General features: G+C 43.8%; 1 protein-coding gene across 5 annotated transcripts in view; it reads left to right on the plus strand.

The window, feature by feature from the left end:
• CD151 (CD151 molecule (Raph blood group)) overlaps positions 1-22883 on the plus strand; it is a 45522-nt gene that overhangs the window by 14406 nt on the left and 8233 nt on the right. For 2 of the 5 annotated variants that reach the window (XM_035121968.3, XM_088665993.1), the window contains exons 2-5: positions 9293-9405; positions 10033-10224; positions 13984-14058; positions 18646-18750. In XM_035121968.3, coding sequence (XP_034977859.1) covers positions 9322-9405; positions 10033-10224; positions 13984-14058; positions 18646-18750 — 456 coding nt within the window. In that variant the 5' untranslated portion in view covers positions 9293-9321. Of the gene's footprint in view, positions 1-2748; positions 2803-4549; positions 4612-8196; positions 8284-9292; positions 9406-10032; positions 10225-13983; positions 14059-18645; positions 18751-22883 lie in introns of those variants that run through there. The other 3 variants (XM_088665985.1, XM_088665990.1, XM_060276416.2) reach the window with 3 other exon arrangements.

Raw genomic sequence — 22883 nt, forward strand, 5'->3', positions numbered from 1 at the left:
TCATGCAGACCTTGTTCAGGCAAACTTCCTGATGTCATCAGGTGCAGTTTGGCAGAGTTTTAAAAAACCGACCAAAAAGTCTGACGGCATCTTAAAGATGATTAGATTATTGTGGGATAAAGATTATAATAACCAGGAGTCTTTGGGCAACTGTTTGCTTTCTATGGATCTCTCAAGAAATCTCTTTAGAAAACAGGGACAGTAAGGTCTAAGTGAGGGAGAAATGTAGGCAAATCTTACTTTTTTGGGGTGGGAGGGAAATCATCGTCTTCTAATTGAGTGAAGATTTCCATGACCTTTTCCTCCACCTCCCTGTTGGCTCATTCAAGTAGTTTACAAAGCCGTCATGGGTTAAAAGGCAAGCCCTAATAATGTTTGCATGAATTAGTCTTGTATTTGAGAGCAAGGAAGAGTGGTTTGTGGCTTTTGTTGGTAAGTGTGCAGGCTTATTTTTAACATCCCTGCATGAGTAGAACTGCTATCAGCTTTGTTTTTAACTCTGTGGAGATACTGAAGGGTTTAGAACGACTTGTCTCTTGTTTTTGCAAACAGTTATTTTTGTCTGTTGTTATCTGATGTAGACACTTTTAGTCATACAGAATTTACAGAGTGCTCATCATAAATACAGTACAGTGCTTTGTAGTTAGTGGTATTGTGTTTTGTTTTTTGTTTTTCTTGTATGTGTATTATTACAAAATGAATAATTTTTTTTGAAAAAACAAAACAAACTACAGTGCCCGGAATTCTTTGAGGCAGAAAATGTGCTTTAAATGTATAGTGTGTCTGCAGTTAAGAGTAAAATTAGGGGGGCTTTGCTTGAAAGAAATCGCCAGGGATTTTCCCAGGTACTGTATATGACCTTATGCATGATTCAAGACTTGACTAACAGTTACCTAACATTTTTATTAAGGATTTTAAAAGTTACTATTTGAAAGAAGTCCAGAGACCAGGGTAAACATATTTTGATGAAATTGGTCAGTTTGTTGTTGTTTTAACCATTTTTGTTGGGATTTGATGTTTTTGAAATTGTTGCTTTTAAAGTTTAAAGGGTTAAATTATGCTTGAGCTGCCTATAAGGTAAGGTAAGGTAAGAATATGATGAATAGATGCAGAAATATTTTCTTTAACATTCTATCTACTTACTTGTCCTGCTATCTATTTTAAAAAATGCTCTCAAATAAAGCTATATACTGGAATGCATTAGGCATATATTGCAATAAATATTTCTACTTAGGGTTGCCATATGTCTGGAATTTCCTGAACATACCTGGAATACTGCAGTCAGAAGCAGTGTCCGGGTGAAAATTAGCAAAATGTCCGGGAAAATCTGGATGTATGGCAACCCTAAGTAGAAATATTTATTGCAATATATGCCTAATGCATTCCAAAATAGCTCAACAACTTTTGTGTCTGCTTTTTTTGAATTATGGCAACCTTATTTCTCCTTCAACCATAGTTTTAAGCCTTTGGTTCACACACAACGTGAAACCTTTTTGGGCACAGAAACACATTTGGAAATTAAAGAAAATGTTGTGAGCATCACAAAATACCCATTTCACAGAGGAAAAAATGGTGATGCTTTCCCTCAAAAAGGAAACCAGACAAAACATTGACACCCTTGCCAAAAACAAATGTGCAGGCAACTTCTGACCCCCACCCCCGAAAAAAAAGCTTTCACTTTTTGGGTTGGTAATGCTGAGTTTGTGCTATTTTTGTCGTCTTATGTTTCCGTTGAAATGTAAGGATTGCTTGGCCTTTTGTTTCCTAAGGTCCTGTTTAGTGTTTAGATCTAAACTCAGGATAGGTTAAAGGAGAAATAGCTTGAGGACCTACTTTCTTTGTTCCTGTACAGGTTGAGACAAGGGTATCTGGCAGCATGTGTGTGACTCAACAGATGTATATAGTCTGTAATTATATGATTGTGTGAGCAAATGGCTTTGCAGAGCATATGCATGCTTGGCATTACTTGGGGAGGAGCCCCCAAAGTGGGTGTAATGTATGTGACTGGAGAGTTAGAGCAGTTGAGAGAGGGCTGGGCCACATAGCTGCCAAGTTTTCCCTTTTCCCGCGAGGAAGCCTATTCAGTATAAGAGAAAATCCCTTAAAATAAGGGATAACTTGGCAGCTATGCTGGGCCATAGCCTTGTAATAGGCTTTGTGTATGTGGCTTGGAAGAATCACTTTATCTCACTTGGCCATGCCTAATGTTCATTGTGAGTTACAAAGATGCTTAAAAATACAAGTGTATGCAAATCTGCTGTACAAATGGATGGGCAGAAGGTAGATTGGAATCCAGTGGTAGATCTTGTGGGATAACCAGCCTCTTAGAACCAACATGCTTCAATCTAATTCACACATGAAGGGGTTAATATCATAAAGTGAGCTGTCCTTCCTGGCTTAGCCCCTCTCACCTTGAGAGGAAGGTAATCAAACCTATTGTTCCCCTTCAGTCTACCTGAGAAGCTCAGCATGGAAAGTGATATGAGCTATTTGCTCCAAGCCATTCTTCTATTCCTATCCCAATAATTTATACTTTCACCACTATAACTAAGCTAAATTTTACTGCCTGTGTTTTCTGGCTGATATATGGAAAAGCACATGAACCTGACCTTTGAAGAGTTTGTAAATCCTATTTTACTAAAATCCTAAACGTGATCTTTTTCTGTGCTAGGGGAAGAGGGGAGCTTTGGGAGGAACTTAGAAGGGCATCTCAATCCTTTTCTGATTCCTTTTCCTTACTTAGCTGGTGAATGAGGACCCAAAAGACTTAGATGCCTGCTTTCATTAGCAGGAAAGCTGATGGTGAGCATGAGGAACTGCGATAATTTCTTCTCTGTGTATACATTTGTAAGTAACTAGATGACATTGCCTGCAGGATCTTTGTAGTCTTGCTAATAAAGAACATCTTGAGATGTGTATAAACAGCTCCAGAGAATTCTGCATGTTACGCTTTGCATGGTCTTGTGCAGCCGATAACTCATTATGGTGAATGAGAACAGAATGTCTTGGAATGAAACACAGGCTGTGTAGAAAGAGGGGTGGAACCAAAGAGCACCCTAAATCTAAACACTGCCTAAGTTTGGTGGAGTTTCATTGGCCTCTGCTTGTCTGGGCACACTAGTGAGGTTTTGTAGCGGTCGGTTGATGTGTGGGCATCTATGTCTTGGCATGGGGTTGGGTTTGCTGGCCTTTGTGATCTCTTTCAACTCTGTGATTCCTTTTTCCTGCGAGCCTAAAGTTGCCGGCAGAGAATGATTATTTATTAAAATATTTATATACTGCTGTATCAGAAAAAAGTTTACAACAATATAAAAACATAAAACCAAACAATAGAATCATATCAAATTAATAACAAGTTAAAAGCAAAAAATAAATGAAAAATGGATTGAAATGCTGTGCTGAGGCTCACACAGAAAATTCTGCTTTCTACTCATGGGTCAACCACTATCTTAAGTGAGAGCACTTCTGTTTTTCAGACTGGACATAAGTTTGATTTGAGGATGAACCACCTCACCCTTTGAAGTGGGAGAGGTGCAGTTTCTCCTAATAGTAGTTCAATTCTAATTTCCTTTCTTTGTAAGTAAAACAGCTCACTAGGCCTAGATTTGAAAGTTGCCGGTTGCAACCACGTCCCTCTTTTTTACAGCCCTCCTTAAGATGTACAGTGGAACCTCGGTTTATGAACACCTCGGTTTATGAATTTTCGGTTTATGAACGCCACGGACCCATCTGGAACGGATTAATTCATTTTCCATTACTTTCAATGGGAAAGTTTGCTTCAGTTTATGAACGCTTCAGTTTATGAACAGACTTCCGGAACCAATTACACCCATGTTTCAGTTTATGAACGCTTCAGTTTAAGTACTCCGCGGACCCGTCTGGAACGGATTAATCCACTTTCCATTACTTTCAATGGGAAAGTTTGCTTCAGTTTATGAACGCTTACTCCGCGGACCGTCTGGAACGGATTAATTCACTTTCCATTACTTTCAATGGGAAAGTTCGCTTCAGTTTATGAACGCTTCAGTTTATGAACAGACTTCTGGAACCAATTGTGTTCATAAACCGAGGTACCACTGTACAGTAGTGGCATTCCTTTCCTATGGCTTCTAGAGGAGAATATTATTATATTAGGCATCCATTTCATATAACTACAAGTGAAGTGCAAATTGAGTGTTTAGTCCATAGGTTCATTGCCGTGTTTCAGTTGATCTAACCAAGCTGTTGTGCTGAGACAGTCTTGTTGCAAAGTTGACTTTGTGGTAGCGCTCCTTTATGCCTAGCTGGTGACTTGTCACATAACCAGTGTGCCAGTGCTCATCCCATTTTTTTCTTCAGCTTTACATTTCGTGTTTGAAGTCAGATTTGTGTGCACAGTGAAGCAATGCTATGTGAATTAAGGCGGGGCAGGGATGGGGCGGGGCTAGACTTGATTGAAAGGGGAAATAATGCCTCGGGTAGTTATAAACTTGCAATCTCCTGTGCCCAGACTGAGGCAATGTGCCTAAAGCTAAAGGGATCTTTGCCTCCTTTCTTCTGATAAGCGGTGACTTGCGGTGGTTTCCTGAACTTTGCCCTTGATTGGATCAACACTATGAGTGCAAGTTACAGGTAGGTAGCCGTATTGGTCTGCCGTAGTCGAAACAAATTTAAAAACATAAAATAAATCCTTCCAGTAGCACCTTAGAGACCAACTAAGTTTGTCATTGGTATGAGCTTTTGTGTGCATGCACACTTCTTCAGATGACTGCAGTGAAGGATTTTGTGTGCTCTGCAAATGTAGGCTAGTACAGAATTTTCTATTGAGTGCATAAGAGAAAACCCTCAAATCCCCACCTTTCCCACCCCCTTGTTTTAAAGAGAAATTTCTAGCCCCCACTGTTATGAAAATGTATAGGCAGTCATGTTGAATGTAAGAAGTTCAATGGCTGGCACTGAGCAAAATTTTCAATTAGTGGGGTGAGGTTTTTTGCTGAAGCAGAATAAGTATTGATCACTTGCTGGTTTTGCTTAATTCACATAGGTAGCAGAACCCAGATTTCCTTGGAATGGAATGCAGCATACTGGAACACAAAATTCTGGGGTGGGAATTTTAGTGCAGCATAGATGCAGCTCTGGCGCTAGATACAGTAGTCTGTTCCTGTGAGTTGTGTTGACTTTGCATTTCCAGCGCACTGTAGAAAAGTCTGATTTGTTCTTCTTGGTGGCAATGAAAAGAACATGCTAGCAGTGAAGTGGGATGGTCTGCATAGCTTGTTTAATTTCCAATAGTACTTTCCTTGGGTTGCTGATTTAAATGCAAGAACAGTCTCTTTGATCAATGGGATGCTGTTCCTGGCCAGGACCAGTGGAGACAGCAATGATTGTTCTATGACTCACTGGCCATCCGTCTTCCATAAATCAGCATGCTTCATAAACCTCCTGCTGTTCTCTGACTACAGTACTAAAATTGATGGGAGAGCCCTCTTTAAGCACCTCTTCACAATCTTGTTTGCTTTACAAGCAGTGCTGTGCAACTTGTGAAGATGGGGATGGACTAGTAAGATCCCATGTGGCCTTAAGAGCTTTGTGGAAGAACATGTGATAACGCACATTGGCCAATAGACCAGTTCAATGAGCATTAATCAGAACCCAGAAACTTCAAATTCTGTTTATTATATATACACAGAAGTCTAGTATCTGAAGAAGCGTGCATGCACACGAAAGCTCATACCAATAACAAACTTAGTTGGTCTCTGAGGTGCTACTGGAAGGAATTTTTTAATTTTGTTAAGTCTAGTCAAGCCACCCATATATTTTAAGCATGTTGGATCAGAGTCATGCATACCTAAATGCTGTCCCTCACTGTGAGAGAAGATATGAGGACATGGTTAATGTGCAGTTGAGTGCAGCTTTAAAATGGGAATATAATACTTTGAAGCAGCGGGTAGGCGTTTACTTTTGGGTGCCTTGTTCCATAGTTAACATGATGCTTCCAACTTGTTCCAGCTGTGACATGTCCATGAAATAACTGAGTCATACACTATGATGGTACATCTCATCATAGATGTGGCCTCTGCTGCACTGATCTTGAATCAGCCCAGAAAACTGCAATCCTTCCCAGCATGCTGCAGGGGAGAGGAGAGGTAGACTCTCATTCAGAAAAAGGGCAACCAAAATGATCCAAGGAGATGGAACAACTGTCCTGTGTGGAATGGTTGCAGCATTTGGAACTTTTTGCTTAATAGAAAACTTCTCTTGCTAACCACAAGAGGAGCCACAGGCCTATCTAGCCTAACATTCTGTTTCTCAACAATAGCCAACTAGATGCCAACTGGAAGTGTAGAAACAGGACACTCACCACCATAGCAGTCTCCCTCTTGTGCTCCCAGAAGCTGGTTTTCAGAGGTGGTGTACTGCCTTTGGTACAGGCATTGCTACTTGCAGCCATTGATAGTCTTTGTTGTTTAGTCGTTTAGTCGTGTCCGATTCTTCGTGACCCCATGGACCATAGCACGCCAGGCACTCCTGTCTTGCACTGCCTCCCGCAGTTTGGTCAAACTCATGTTCGTAGCTTCGAGAACACTGTCCAACCATCTTGTCCTCTGTCGTCCCCTTCTCCTAGTGCCCTCAATCTTTCCCAACATCAGGGTCTTTTCCAAGGATTCTTCTCTTCTCATGAGGTGGCCAAAGTATTGGAGCCTCAGCTTCACGATCTGTCCTTCCAGGGAGCACTCAGGGCTGATTTCCTTCAGAATGGATAGGTTTGATCTTCTTGCAGTCCATGGGACTCTCAAGAGTCTCCTCCAGCACCATAATTCAAAAGCATCAATTCTTCGGCGATCAGCCTTCCTTATGGTCCAGCTCTCACTTCCATACATCACTACTGGGAAAACCATAGCTTTAACTATACGGACCTTTGTCGGCAAGGTGATGTCTCTGCTTTTTAAGATGCTGTCTAGGTTTGTCATTGCTTTTCTCCCAAGAAGCAGGCGTCTTTTAATTTCGTGACTGCTGTCACCATCTGCAGTGATCAAGGAGCCCAAGAAAGTAAAATCTCTCACTGCCTCCATTTCTTCCCCTTCTATTGATAGTCTTATCCTCAGTGAATTTATCTAATCCCCTTCTAAAGCCATCCAAGTTGGTGACCATCAATGTGTGTTGATCTGTCCTAAATCCCTCACCATTCAGCTGCACTGAATGACGCTAGGTTTCTAGCATTATGAGCAGAAATTTTCCATCCTTCTGGGACTGGGACATGCATTTATCCAGACTGTATGAAGGTAATGGAAGTTATCCTTGCACTGCGTATGTACCTCCAGGGAGTAGGAGGCAGTTCGATCATAATTGTATCCATAAAGAGCTGGGTTTGTGACAGGTTTGTAGACCGGATGGCAACTTGCCTGCTGAGATGAAGGTTATAGATGCCACCCATAGTTTAGATTGTGCAGAGGAGGAAGTCCGTGTTTGTGTGAGCAGGTCTGCACCAATGAGAAGGGGAACTAGTTGTGCAGAATGGGAAGGTAACATTGAAGACCTCTGAGGTGGTAGCTTTCTCTGAAATGCCACCCTGTTCCATGTGCAGTTAAGTGAAATTGAGCTGCTTCTATGTGTAGATGAGATGGTAACACAGGGAGAAAGATTAAGGTGTTTGGGGCTTTGGGGAATGTTTTGGGATAACCTGGGCCTGTACCATTGAGAGGGGATCCTTGGTTTGAACCATAATGGAACCAGATGCCTGGTGCTTAACATCAAAAAGGTTGCAGAGCATCTCTTAAACAGACCCTTGGGGGAAAGCCCACAGAAATGGGAGGCTGTCCATTTCAGAATGAATTATCCCTACAGGTGAGGATGAACATGTTTCTGATCATCCAAAGAGAGAGCTGGACCATGAGCACGCAGCAGAACATGAAAGCCTGTCAAAGGGCCAGACAGGGAAAACTGTAGTTCCCAGGTTCCTGGGTTTTTTTGGGTGGGGTGGGGAACCATGACAGCAAAGCTAGTTTATTTTTGTAGCACATATGTCTCTTTCAGTGGTTGATCTAATCTGTTCTATAGATAAACAAAAGGATTTTGTTTTTTGTCCTGGGGACAGTAAATCTCTCATCTTATACAAACAGTATATCCCGAGCGGTGGGGGGGAGGGAGCAGTGGATGAGAGTGGGATCTTTGAGGACAAATGGATGCCTCTGAAGCTCCTTTTGTATGTTTTGGCAGAGCCGTGCGGTAATTTCTCATGAAGACTGGGCTGTCAGGAAGCCAAGGAAGGAGCCTTGTTGTTCTCTCCCTGATACTATCTTGGGGGTATGCTGTCATCTCTCAGTCTCTCACCTTTGCTTGTGAACCCTGCTTGCTGCCAGCTATGCTGTCACATATCCTAAGAGAAAAAGAAAAAAAAACCTTTCCTTGCATAATTGGGTAAAAGGGACAGACTGAGATGGCTCAGAGATGGAAACATTCCCATTCTGGGATTCTCCTCCTGCCCCCAGTGTCACCTGAGGAGGTGACATAGCTTCCGAATCATGTGAGGGAGGAAAAAAGGGAAATCTTCTCTGCACCAAACACTTAACTGCACATGAAATCCATGAGTGGGCTGCTGTTTCTAGCTCCGCATCATTAGGGGAGCAAGATGATTTCTCATATGCCTGTGCTCTGGGTTTTTGTGGTTTTCCAGCACAATCAAAGGTACTAGTGAAAGCTTATAACAGGGATGGGGGGGGGACTGTGGCTCTCTGGATGTCTCTGGACTCCCATCAGCCCCGGCCATCATGGCCAGTTGTCAGGGTTGAGGGGAGTTGTAGTCCAACAACTCGAAATCTAACTTACGAAATCTTGGATAGCCTGAACCCAGTCTACCTTGAAGAAGACTTTTTGCCATATGACCACACACCTGCTAGTATCACCAGGGGGCCATAGATTGGTGGAGATGTGCCCTGGCACATAGTGATCTTAACGCCAGCGGTAATAGTAGGGAAAGGGTTGCAGCTGAGTCGTAAAGCATCTGTTTTGCATGCAGAAGGTTCCTTCAGGGTCTGTCCCTGGAGACCCACTTCTGGTCAGTCTCTAGACAACAGATGAACCAATGGTCTGACTGGGTACAAAGCAGCTTCCATTGACCTGTCCTGGAACTGACAGTGTGGGCTTGCAAAATTATCAGCCATGTTTTTCCCCTTTTGCGTTTCTTAAGTTACATCTTGGCAATGCCTGTTAAGAGTGGTGGTTGAATACAGAAGAAAGCCGGTTGTCAGTTGCACATTGGGTGTCAAAGGGGAAAAAAAAGGTTTTCTAACAGAAGTCTTCCCTTTTCTTGAAGCTTTTCCACAGCCCTGCTAAATTGCGACAATGCGTGACTACTCTGAAAACAAGGAAACATGTGGGACCATCTGTCTCAAATATCTCCTCTTCATCTTCAACTTCTTTTTCTGGGTAAGGAGCCAGCTTTAGCAATTTGTGCTGTGAATTTGGGAGTATCCTGGAGCAATGGGGCGATTAGGATAGACTTTTAATGCTCTTCAGCATGATTTAAAGAGAACAGCAATTCTGCTCCAAAATTAGCAGATAGTTGGAGCTTAGCTTCTAGCTGCTCCTTTATTTCACAAAAAGCACAGCCACATGGAGGTGAGTGCTAGGTTAGAACCTCTCCCTGATAACATAGCTTTCTGAAGATGAGGTGTTGATGGCATAGCCATAGGGGAGCATTCCACTGGGTTAACCCCAGATTGCATTCTGAAGTGGTAAGTTCCAGGAGGGCTGAGGATGTGCCCTTTGCCTTCTACACATAGATAGGCCTTTCTTTATTCTGCTCTTCCCATAGCTTCTGTCAAAAGTGACTGTTAGAAATCTTCAAAGCAGTGTGATAGGCAAGGATAAGAGAGAAAAGGTGCTTCACTTGAACTTAGATCCTCATTGAGGAGCCCCTCTGCCAAGGGACCCTGAATCAGGCCTTGGTGAACCACCATTGATGAGGCAATAGGTAGTCCTGCTAGATAATGGTGCCTCATGTTTTCTCTATCCCAGCTGCACTTAACTCATTATCTTCCTTTCTCTCTTAAGCTGGCAGGTGGAGCCGTGATGGCAGTGGGCATCTGGACCTTGGCTGAAAAGAGCGATTACATAAGCCTCCTGCAGTCCAATACCTACATGGCAACAGCCTACATCCTAGTGGTGGCAGGCGTTGTGGTCATGATCACCGGCATCTTGGGCTGCTGTGCTACATTCAGGGAGCAGCGGAGCCTCCTGAGAGTGGTGAGTGTTCTTTGAGCAAGCGGGAAGAACTCAGTGTAGGCAGGGATTGACACAGAGAGCCACGGTAAATTGTAGCAGGGAATTAGGGGTTAAGACAGAATGAGAGAAATGTTTGGGTTGGGGAGACCCACCACTAATTCAGCCCTTGGGAAGCTGCTGCCAGTCAGTGTCTGCAATACTGAACTAGATGGACCAGTGAACATAGCCCCTGTTGGATCAGGCCAGTGGCCCATCAAGCCCAGCATCCCAGCCAGATGCCTTTGGGAAGCCCACAAGCTAAGCACAAGGGCATTCTGCCCACCTGCAGTTTCCCGCAACTAGTATTCAGAGGCATGGCTAGACTTGTGTAAGGCATCTTCCTGTGTTCCTATGAGATCCTCCATGGGCTCCTCTTTCTGACATCAATAGGAATACCTGTGTTGCAGAAAGTGTGTCAGAGTATAATGTGAAAAGTAGGCTTGCTCCAGCTAAATGTGTTTGTGGGGCTGGGAAATTGACACGTTCTCTGCCAGTGCAACCGTGAAAAAGGAAGGTGTGAGGTGGAGGCCTCTTTCGCAGGGACACCGTACAGTAAGGACAAAAGAAGCGCTATGATATTTCTGAAGTGGTGTTTCTCATGGCTTGTGATGATACTGGAGCTGACATGGCCTGTAGACCATCCCAATCCCTCTTGGCAGGCACACAATGGCCCAGTGTGCGGAAGACTTCTCCCTTTTTGTTTCTGTCTTTCCAAGCCAGCAATTACAGATGAAAAATTTGGTACAGTCCTCTTTTGTTGTTTTGCCACAGAAAACTAATGATTGTCTCTTGGGAACAAAAGAGCCTTTTGTTGCCATTCTCCCCTCCCCTGAGTGGCTGGTTGTGACAGATCTATTGTCGCCTGTCTCTTGGCCTCCGGTTTAGTTAAGCAGCATGCACAACAAACACTTTGTGGCCAGCCAGGCAGAATTGGCTCAAAGGCTTCTGCCAGTCCTGAGCTCAAGCCCATATCCCAGCCTTCGCCAACCTGGCACCTTCCCTCCAGCTGCGTTGGACTACAACTCCCATCAGCCCCAGTCACCACCATGGCAGCTGTATTCCAACACAGCTGGAGGGAAGGCACCAGATTGGCAAAGGTTGCCATACCCCAGGCATATTTTCACAAGTCTAGAGGGCCACTTTGCACCAGGTAACCCCAGTTTCTTTCAATGTCATAATCTTGACATTGTCATATATGAGAATAGTCTTTGTGGATCATCATGATGAATGAAAGTTTGAGAAGTGTTATTTTATAGCCATAATGATTGAAAGCTAGAAGATATTCCTTTATAATGATGATTGTATGTAGATGGCCCACTGAATTAGAAAGTGTGGGGTCTCTCTCTCTTTTCCCCCACCCCTCCATCTCAGATCATATGACTTCCATAAAACTTTATTTTGGAGGTACTCCAGTAGATGATTCACATAGGATATTTAACTGATCTTCCTTCCCAGTTGTGGAATACCACCCCCTCCCTGCCCAAAAGGCAGATCTCTGACTAATAGGAACTCTGATGGATTCTGTCCTCCTGCTCCAACTTCACCTCTTAAAGAAGAAATGTGCTTCTATATATAGTAGATGTCTGACAGCTGTGCTGTTTTAAATCTGGACATTTCTATCAGCCCTGATCGTTCTGCCATTGGAGAAATATCTATCTATCTATCTATCTATCTATCTATCTATCTATCTATCATCTATCTATCTATCTATCTATCTATCATCTATCATCATCTCCTCAGTGGTGTGGTTGTGGGAGGAGGAGTGTACTTTCAAAGGGGACAATGTGAGAACACAAGCACTGGAAATTACAACTTTCCAGCTCCTTAGTTGATTGTTTCCTCTTTCCTTAATGTATAAGCTGGGCAAAGGGATGATGTCAGTAGCTCTGCCTAACTTGTCTCCAAAACGAAAGAAAGAAAGAAAGAGGTCCCTTGGGTTAAGGTGTGTTTCAGTCATTTTGGTTAGCCAGAGCTCTGCTAGCTTACTCATTCTCATGGTATGAAAGGGATACCTTGTCCAAGCATGCAGTTGGTCTGAGGCTTCAGCAACACATTGTGGGGTGAGTGAATGGCTGATCCGGTGTGCTCCCAGATCTGCCTGGCAGAGAAACCCTTCTAACTTTTACTGGTTAGTTAAATAACATTTATGCTGTGGCCTTCACTAGTGTGTCTTTCCAGGGCAGCTAGCAAAGGAAGTAAATGAGAAAGTAAAATCCCTCAGATGAAAGATTGAAAGACAGTTATTAAGGAGCATAAAAAACACACACACTGGTCTTTTTTAAAAAAAAGCTTTTCAAGAGCAGCATAGAACTACATAGGTTTTTCCAATAGCTTGGGAAAGGTATAAATTTGGTTGTAAACACACAGTGAGATAGGGGACCACAACTGAGAAGATCCTTGCCTAGTCACTACCCGCCTTACCTCCAATGGCAGGGGATTTGCAGGATGGCCTTTGGGTATCCTAAGTCAGGGTTTGCCTGCATGGTGCGGCAGAAGTCTCCCCTGGGACTTGCAGGGATCCTGCTGCCTGCTGAAACGGCCTTGTAAGAAGCAGCCAATAGAATAGGTTGTGGTGTGTGTAGCACCCATGTCACAAAAACTGCACTACCAAAAACACATTATCAGTAATTGTGTGGCTGAGTACCATAATGGTAGCATATCTGCCAAGTTTTCCCTTTTCTCGCGAGGAAGCCTATTCAGCATAAGGGAAAATCCCTTTAAAAAAGGGATAATTTGGCAGCTATGAATGGTAGTGGCTGATACTTGTATACAAAGAGTTTCCAAGCAAGTACATTTCAGATTTCTCCATTATATTCATTCTAATTCTGTCACTGACGGTACATGTACAGCTCAGATTGTCCTAAGCTTAGTGATGTAATGTATCATGGGTTTTGAATGATCCAAGCCTTGCTCAAGTTCTGGGTTGGTTGTCAGCGGAATGGTCCCCTTTAGGGGTCTCTGAGCAATTTGGGCAGGGAAACACTTCTGTGTTGCACCCTGTGCCAGGTTTTATTCTTTGACGGTTCAGTCCAAAGTTCCGGAAGCTGCCCCTGTGCTGCTGCAGGCATGTTGCTGACTCTTGCCCACTTGGGAGAGCCCTCCCTGCAAGAAGCCCAGCTATTCTGAAACCCTCCCTGCCCTCACCAAGGAAGCATTCCACTGCCCCCTAACAAGCTTGTGATGAGCTCCTAATGATGTCGCTTTGGAGGGCTTGCATTTCAAGACAAGTGGTGTTGGCAGGAGAGAAGTAGGAACCACAGCTGTGAAAACCGTCCAGGGACGAACTGAGGATCAGTCACTCGTGCATTGCAAGCAGGAATATTTGAGGCTCAATCCCTGGTATTTCCAGTTAAAAGCATTGCAGGTAGCAGGACTACGAAAGACGGCTGTGGAGATCTGTTGCATCACTGAGTAGAGACCATGCTAGGCTGGGTGGACCTGAGTCAGCGTAAGGCAGCTTCATGTGTTAATTGCTGAATCTACTGAACCCAACATTTCATCTCTAGCTGTGCCACTGGATCCCAGCAAGTTACTTTTCCCATTCCGTATAGCCCATTCTCTGGGCTTTCAAGCGTTGGCACCCACCTCTGCTTGTTTTACCAGTTTATGTTTCTTATTGGGGAAGTGGAATCGATTTGTTAGCTTTGAGCATTTCCTCAAATATTTACCTAGGGCTGCCTTTCACCGGTGGTGACATTATCCTCTGGTCTATTCTAACACATTTCATTTTGCTTTTTGCAGTATTTTATATTGCTGCTGTGCATCTTCCTGCTTGAGGTAATTGCTGGAATCCTGGCCTATATCTATTACCAGCAGGTAAGCAACCACTAATAACTAGCAAAGAGCTCCTCAGTATGACAGACTGTATTTTCCAGGGTTCTCACACCATTGCCTTTCACTTCTCACAAGTGTCCTGGTGTTTGTCATAAAAAAGCATGCACATGTTTGTTTGTTTATTACACTTATATACCACCTTCTCCTTCAAGGGGGTGTACAAGGTTCTCCCCATTTTATCCTCACAACAACCCAGTGAGCTTCATGGCTGAGCGTGGATTTGAACTCTTCATCGCTATGTCACACTGGTTCTCCTTTCGCTCTGCACAGCCCCACCTGTCATTCTGCTGTGGTTTCCCTTCATACTCCCATGCCCAATCCCAGCCAGCACTATAGTGACAGCGGTGACAACATCACAGGTGAAAGAAGCCTGCTGCGAGCAGAGGCTCTTCAGTTCCCTATGAACATGTCTGTTGCAGAGATGAGTGATGCCCCATACCAAGGCCACTGTGGCCAATAAACTGATACCCTGAACTGATGGGGTGAGGATGGGTGTACAAGAGATATTTAAGTGTCCTAGAATAGCAGGCCCGCATTGTGCGACTGCTGAGAATTCAGTTTAAAGGTGTGTTATCTCATTCTACCTTTTTCTCTCCCAGTACCCTCCTCTGGTGTATAAAAAAACTTATTTTCATTTCAAATCTTATTTGCGTGCATTTGTATGCAACATTGGCCTAAGCAGAGCCAGTTTTGTGGTGCAGCAATGTATTTATTTATTTGATTCCATTTATGAATCACTTCCCATAAAATACATTGAAGCCATTTCACAGTGAAAAACGTCATCAACAAAAATAATTCTATGTGTAAAAAAAAAACAACCCATTTCATGGGTCTACTCTTGAGTATGGCTCTGTACGATATCACCCAATTATTTATATTAGTTTGATTTTTTTATTTAAAAAAAACTACCACTGCCACCTGAAATGGTATTTGCCTATGAATTGTTTATGAGTTTGCCAATTTAATACTGCATGAAATAGATCAGCATTGAGTTGATCCAGAAAAAGTGTCCTGATGTATGAAAATACCCTCTAACAAAGCATCTGGCTAGCTGCTGCACCTGTGCTTGGAATACAAATTTCCCTTTGCATTGCCTCTTTCTCTCTTTTCCCTTGTCACATTAGTATGAAATGGACTAACAGTCTGATTGCTTGTGCTGAAGATTCCCCCCCCCCCTTTACTAGCAAAAAGCTGTTGTTACTGTAGCACCTTCCGATTGCATAAATAACCCAGAAAAGCTCAATGGGGAAAATAGGAGGTCTACATGCACCAACTTCCTCAGGATCATCCATATTTTGTTTAAACGATTCTGATGTCAGCATTCTGGTGGCCCAAAGGCAATGGGAAGATAAGTGTGTGACAGAACACCATAACTCAGGTCTTCACACACATCCTTTTATAAAACGGATGTGTGCATTTCGACAAAGCTTGATCTCCTGGGCTACATCACATGCTTTCATAAGCTGCCACCAGCTTTGCATAGATCAGCCATTCCCAACCTGGTGCTCTCCAGATCTTGCTGAACTACAGCTCCAGTCAGCCCCAGCCACCATGGCCAGAGGTTATCAAGGATGGAAGTTGTAGTCCAGAACATCTGGAGGGCACCAGGTGGGTGGGTGTGACTGTTCTAGGTGGGGTTTTTTATAGTCTGTTCCCCCCCCCCATAGCCTCTGAGAAGACACCCTTGCAGGGATGTTGTTGCATCTTATTTATTTAATGGGTAAGGCAAAAAGAAGCTAACTCCTATATCCAGGTTTGCATGGATATTGTTTTAATAGACTGCCTTGAACAATTCCTAAGCAATCATAACTTCATATAGACAGAAATCATCCAGCATAGAACAGACCAAACATTTTTTCAGAGAGAGGAAGCTTTCTTTTTCAAAAGCTATCTGAGGAATCATTAGAAGAAGAAGAAGAAGAGTTTGGATTTGATACCCCGCTTTATCACTACCCTAAGGAGTCTCAAAGCGGCTAACAATATCCTTTTCCTTCCTCCCCCACAACAAACACTCTGTGAGGTGAGTGCGGCTGAGAGACTTCAGAGCATAGGTGCCAACTCCCAGATTGAAAAATCCGGGATCGGCAGCAGCGCGGCACCGGAAGTCGCGCTGCAGCCATTTTGGAACTGGGCAGAGCAGCGCCGGAAGTCGCTTCTACGCATGCTCTGTCCATTTCCAAAATGGCCGCAGAACCAGAAATCGCTTCTGCGCATGTCCAGAGACTCCAGGCATGCGCAGAAGGAGCCTCCCCAGGCCGGTAAGAATCCGGGGGATTTACGGGGTTTTTAAAAATCCGAGCTGGCAGCGGGAAACGGCTGGAAAAACGGGGGTTTCCCGGGGAATACGGGAGACTTGGCAGCTATGCTTCAGAGAAGTGTGACTAGCCAAAGGTCACCCAGCAGCTGCATGTGGAGGAGCGGGGATGCGAACCCGGTTCACAGATTACGAGTCTACCGCGCTTAACCACTACACCACATTAGCTCTTAGGATGCTTATCCAATCAGCTTCCCAGGAAGGATGAGCTAATTTAAAATGCTGTTTCAGGAATGCATGGGATTGGCTTTGATAATGCAAGCAAGTGAGCATGGCATGCTGGGATTTGTAATTTTGGGAGGGACACCAGTTTTGTGTGGATCCTACTTGTTTTGCAAGCCTCTTTTTCTTCTCCTTCTCCTTCCTTGCATGCTCCCTTTCCCCTTATATCTAGGGTTGAATGCACTTTGTCCTTTGTGATTCTTCCTCTTGTTTTCCCCTCCTTGCTTCCCTTTCCCTCAATATGCTTATAAAACTGTGTGTATTTGCTTTTGCTGCCTTTGTTCCACGCTGCAGTTCTTTCCTATGAGCTCACAGGTAATTTATTTTGTTTTTCCTGAAAGGCATCTGCTAATTGAGTCTCTCTCTTTAATTTTGCTTTTGGTGCCAGCAAACCTTTCCCCCTTGTATTTGTGGGAATTATTCATCTCTAAAGCCTCACATCATTTGGGTTCAAATCAAAGCACTTGTCTGGCAAACAAATGATGCTCTAGTCCAGGCACCCCCAAACTGCGGCCCTCCAGATGTTTTGGCCTACAACTTCCATGATCCCTAGCTAACAGGACCAGTGGTCAGGGATGATGGGAATTGTAGTCCAAAACATCTGGAGGGCTGAAGTTTGGGGATGCCTGCTTTAGTCACGCCTTTGATATGTTTACCTTCTTGTACAAGTGGAATTTAAGGATGTATCACTGCTGTATTTTGATGCAAAAACCCTTGCTTTGTTTCCTGGGGCATCTGCTCCCCTCCCCAAGTGCTTCTGTGGTAGACCATTTTCTTTAGATGCTGGAAGGTTTCTGCGTTGAGTTCCTAACATTTGCAGTTAAAAGATCTCCATGGGTTGGGCTGAGAGAGATCTCTGCTCAAGATCCTACAGATATGTAGCCAATCAGGGTTAAAAACAAGCCCATAGTATAAGACTGTTGTTTCTATGTAGATTGTAGTAAGAGTTTGATGGAGCTTTCCATCTCATTCACCAGCGGTGAAGTGTATGCATGAGAGAAAATGTAGCTCATGGTGACAAACTGCAGAGCTCTACTTTCAAAAGCACTAGGGTTGCTGATAGCCTGTCCCATGAATCCAGTCAAGCCCAGGTGCTTGGGCCCAAGCCAATGGAGCCCCAAGGCCAGGCATCCCCAAACTGCGGCCCTCTAGATGTTTTGGCCTACAACTCCCATGATCCCTAGCTAACAGGACCAGTGGTCAGGGAAGATGGGAATTGTAGTCCAAAACATCTGGAGGGCCGAAGTTTGGGGATGCCTGCCCAAGGCCATAAAAAAAGCTAGAATTCAACTGAAGTGGGATGCCTGTTTATTTTACAGAAAATATTAGAAAATAAGCTTAGGCTAGAGGTGGCCAGACTTCAGGATTGTGGGATGTGTATTTGGCTTTTTTGAAGACACCCAAGGTCCACCAACTGGAGCAAGATAGTGGCAGTGTGATTCTGGTAGAACATGTTGTTGGAACACTTTCACCTTGGGAATTGTTTTCAGTAGCAGAACTAAGCTCACAGTCCTGTTGGACACAAATCAACTGCTGGTTCCCCTCCTGCAGCTTTCTTCATCTCAGCAGCCTAATTTAGAGGGGATGATGGGAGTGTGTCATTCCTATTGTTAAAGGATTGGGAGTCAGAATTCTTGCTGATCTGTGGCAGATCACTCAGATCTCACCAGCAGATTCTGATCTACCTAGGCAAAAGGGAAGAAAGGCTTGTTGCATCTGCCTGTGTTTATTTAGAGATTGGGGATTCTCTAGAGCAGGTATGTGACCTTCCATTAATCCTGGCCTATATGGCCAGTGGCCAGGGAAGTTGTGAGTTCTAGTCCTGCTACATCTGGTGAGCCACAGGCTTCCTATCCCTGCTCTTGAGCAGCCCACTTGCGTAACACTGCAACTCTCCATCTCGGCTTCGTTTCCCAAACTTATTTATCTTGTAGTGCAGTTTTGTGTTGGTTGTCATACAGGGAGCTATGTTGAAGAAGGATGTTATTCATATTTTCTTTCCATCCCCACTACCTTTCCCCTGCCCCATGCAGCTGAATACGGAGCTAAAGCAAAATCTGAAGGAGACAATGACCCAGAAGTACATGAAGCCGGAAGAAGTGTCTGTGACTAGTGCGGTGGACAAACTGCAGCAGGAGGTAGGCTTAGGAAATGGATTTAAATAGGGTGATAAGGTTCTATATCTTTCGACTATGGAAGGAAATATTCCGCCAGATATTTGGAATGGTTTCTCCACTTGCCTAAAATGCACAACAATTGATACAAGATAATAACAACACCAAGGCAACTCTCCGTAAACAAACAAGAAACATCCATAAAAATGGCAAAAGTAGTTTCTTTCCCAAATAGGTTTTATCTTAAACAATTGCAAATGAAGTAAATAAAGAGTTCACTTGTAATATATAGGAGGTTCAGTGCTCATTTCTTCTCTTTCCAAAATAGATTTTATCTTGAACAAATGCAAACTCGGTAATAAAGAGTCCACTTGTGATATTCCAGTGGTTCAGTGCTTGGACATTGTTCTGGTAATCAGATGCTTTGTTGCTAAACTGTAGGAGGTTTGACAAACAGAAGGACATCGTCCTATTTCTATGCTCCTCCCAAAGGAAACATGCAGATGGGGACAGATATACCCTTGCTTTAAGTCGTTTACATCCTGTCTTCTCTTGTATATTATTTACCACAAAACTCAATGACTAAGCTCTTTAGCAATGAATCGTCTGATTGATGTCCAAGCACTGAACCACTGGTATATCACAAGTGAACTCTTTATTTACTACATTTGCAGTTGTATAAGATGAAACCTATTTGGGAAAGAAACTACTTTTTTATGGACGTTTCTTGTTTGTTTACAGATTGTTGCCTTGGTGATATTATCTTGTGTCGATTGCAGTAGTCATTTAATCGCCACTCTGTTCATTGTTTTATTGTTAAAATGCACAACGGCATCTATGACATGTATCTTCTGGGCCCTCATTTTTGTGAACTAGCCTCTGCCCAGCTGGTACCATCCAGATATTTTGGCCTACAATGCCCATCAGCCTCAGCTTGCCCTGCTGGCTGAGGCTGATGGGAGCTGTAGTCCAAAATATCTGGAGAGCACCAGCTGGGCAGAAGCTGGTATACACAGTTGCAATTTGGACCTGCATGCTGCTGTTGCAAGAAGATCCTTTGTGCTTTGGAATGGGGGTTGCAAGCATCCAGCTGTGCTGTGCTCTGGCCTGTAGATTAAACATGGTGGGAATGAGCTTCATTCTCATGCACCCCTCCTATGCACATGGACCATTTTATTATGCGAATTGAGGTCTTGCACATACATTCATGCACAACAGGCCTTCTTCCCATCTCCCTTTTTTGTGGCATATGCCATCTGTGTTGCAAAATGAGAGTCTAATTGCATAGAAATATATACATATAGGCCTCTGCTCCTCTGGATTGTTTGATGCACAACTGGAGAGGGGGAGCTGCAGACTTCCATTTTCTTGAGTAGCACATGAAATTATCAAATTACTGTTTTATCTCTCTTTTTGTAAACAGCTTTGAGGTTTGTTTGCTTTTTACAGTCAAGCAGTGTATAAATTTTATGACATGAATAAATAACGATGAGCCAGCCTTAAGAGATCTAGGGTTTGAGAGGTACAGATTGTCTGAATATTTGCAGAATACTTGACCACACAGAGCAGTCCCTTGGATACCCTGACTAGGCTTTCCAAATATAGATAATTTCCCCCACGCCTCCTACTTTGTACAGATTACTTTCCCATGCCTTCTACTTTGGTTAACCTCCTTGGTCAAGAGGTGCTGTACAGGGCACATGTATTATTAGCACATTGCTGCCTCTTGGCTTCATTCCTGGCACAAGAAGTCCCAAAAGAGAATCACAAGTGCAGCTGGTTAAAATAAACAGGTGGCCATATTTAGTGGTTGTGTCTCCAAAGCACCAATCCACTTTTCCTTCACATGCCATTGCAAGAGAAAAGTGAGAGCGCAGACACATCTTCATTTGGAGCAAATATGGCAGCTTTTCTGAATGCGGAAGGTGATGAAGCCCCCGCTACTTCTTTGTCACATCTTTTTCTCGGAGCCAGTAATCTCTAGTAACAGAGGTGCATGATGGGAAATCCAGTTTACAACAGAGCACAGAGAAAAGGCAGGGATTTTATCTTCCATTAAGCAGAGAAGCCCTATTTTAGGTCATTCCATTAGGGAGCACTTGTGTTGTCTGACACACCTAGATTTTTCAGTTTGGAAAACTTGGACAGGTATCTCATTGTTTTAGGCTGTAATTCACACAGGAGAGGAAGTGCACTCAGCTGCGTAGCTCCAAGGTTACAGAAAGTTATTTGAGACTTGCCGCAGTTCAGAAAGAAGGTGAAACCTTGGCTAGTGACAGGGGAATGATTGGTTCTTACTATTCCTACTTTTTAGTTAGTAAAACCACTTTACCACAGCACTATTTTTATACTTATGTGGCTTTTTTTAATGTTGATATTCTAGACAGCTTTGTGTATACTGCCTTGAGCCATAGAGTTGGTTGGTATTCTAACTTTAAAAATATGCATCAGAATCATAAAACTATTCAGCATTACCTGATGCTTGAAAGCTGCTTCTTGTTGTTGTTGCTGCTGTTGTTGTTGTTCTTGTTGTTGTTAATTCAGCTTATTACTCACCCTTCATCATAAGGTCCTAGGTTGTACTAGTAAAGGTAAAGGGACCCCTGACCGTTAGGTCCAGTTGCGGACAACTCTGGGGTTGCGGCGCTCATCTTACTTTACTGGCTGAGGGAGCCGGTGTACAGCTTCCAGGTCATGTGGCCAGCATGACTAAGTCACTTCTGGCAAACCAGAGCAGTGCACGGAAGCACCGTTTACCTTCCCGCCGGAGCGGTTCCTATTTATCTACTTGCACTTTGATGTGCTTTCAAACTGCTAGGTTGGCAGGAGCTGGGACCGAGCAACAGGAGCTCACCCCGTTGTGGGGATTCAAACTGCCGACCTTCCGATTGGCAAGCCCTAGGCTCTGTGGTTTAACCCACAGTGCCACCTGCGTCAGTTTAAAATATCAAAACAGTCTAAAACAAACCATAGTCACAAGGGGAAAAAAGAATAGAGTGGGTCCAAAAAATGTACACCCCATGCACATCCTGTGGAGCAACCAAGTGGGTAGTGTGAAAATCATAAAATGTGCCCCTGTGTACAGGGGAAGGAGAAAGTCAGCTGTGCAAAAACTTAGCTCTATGGAAGACTATTCCCCCACCCCTGCACTCATAACCAGACTTGTACATGTTTACTCAAAAATATATCCAACTCAGTTCAGAGGAATAATGATAATAATTTGATTATTTATACCCCGCCCATCTGACTGAGTTTCCCCAGCCACTCTGGGCAGCTTACAACATATCTAAAACCATAATAAAAACATCAATCCTTAAAAACTTCCCTAAACAGGGCTGCCTTCAGATGTCTTCTAAAAGTCATAAAGTTGTTTATTTTCTTGACATCTGAAGGGAGGGCGTTCCACAGGGAGGGTGCCACTGCTGAGAAGGCCCTCTGCCTGGTTCCCTGTAACTTCACTTCTTGCAATGAGGGAACCAGCAGAAGACCCTCGGAGGAGGACCTCAGTGTCTGGACTGAGCGATCGGGGTGGAGACACTCCTTCAGGTATACTGGGCCGAGGCTGTTTATGGCTTTAAAGTTCAGCACAAACACTTTGAATTGTGCTCGGAAACGTACTGGGAGCCAGTGAAGATCCTTCAGGCGGCAACTCCCAGTCACAAGTCTAGCTGTCACATTCTTCTTCTTCAGTGTATCTGAAGAAGTGTGCATGCACATGAAAGCTCATACCAAAATATAAACTTAGTTGGTCTTTAAGGTGCTACTGAAGGAATTTTTTAATGTCACATTCTGGATTAGTTTAGTTTCTGAGTCACCTTCAAAGGTAGCCTCACGTAGAGCACATTGCAGTAGTCCAAGCGGGAGATAACCGGAGCATGCACCACTGGCGAGACAGTCCACGGGCAGGTAGGGTCTCAACCTGTGAACCAGATGGAGCTGGTAAACAGCTGCCCTGGACACAGAATTGACCTGCGCCTCCATGGACAGCTGTGAATCCAAAATGACTCCCAGGCTGCGTACTTGGTCCTTCAGGGGCACAGTTACCCCATTCAGTGCCAGGGCGTCCCCCACACCTGCCTTCCCCCCCAAGAACAGTACTTCTGTCTTGTCAGGATTCAACCTCAATCTGTTAGCCATATTTCAAAAAGTAAAAACCA

This window comes from Zootoca vivipara, chromosome 1 (genome assembly GCF_965207765.1).
Source record: "Zootoca vivipara chromosome 1, rZooViv2.hap1.1, whole genome shotgun sequence".
NCBI lineage: Eukaryota > Metazoa > Chordata > Lepidosauria > Squamata > Lacertidae > Zootoca > Zootoca vivipara.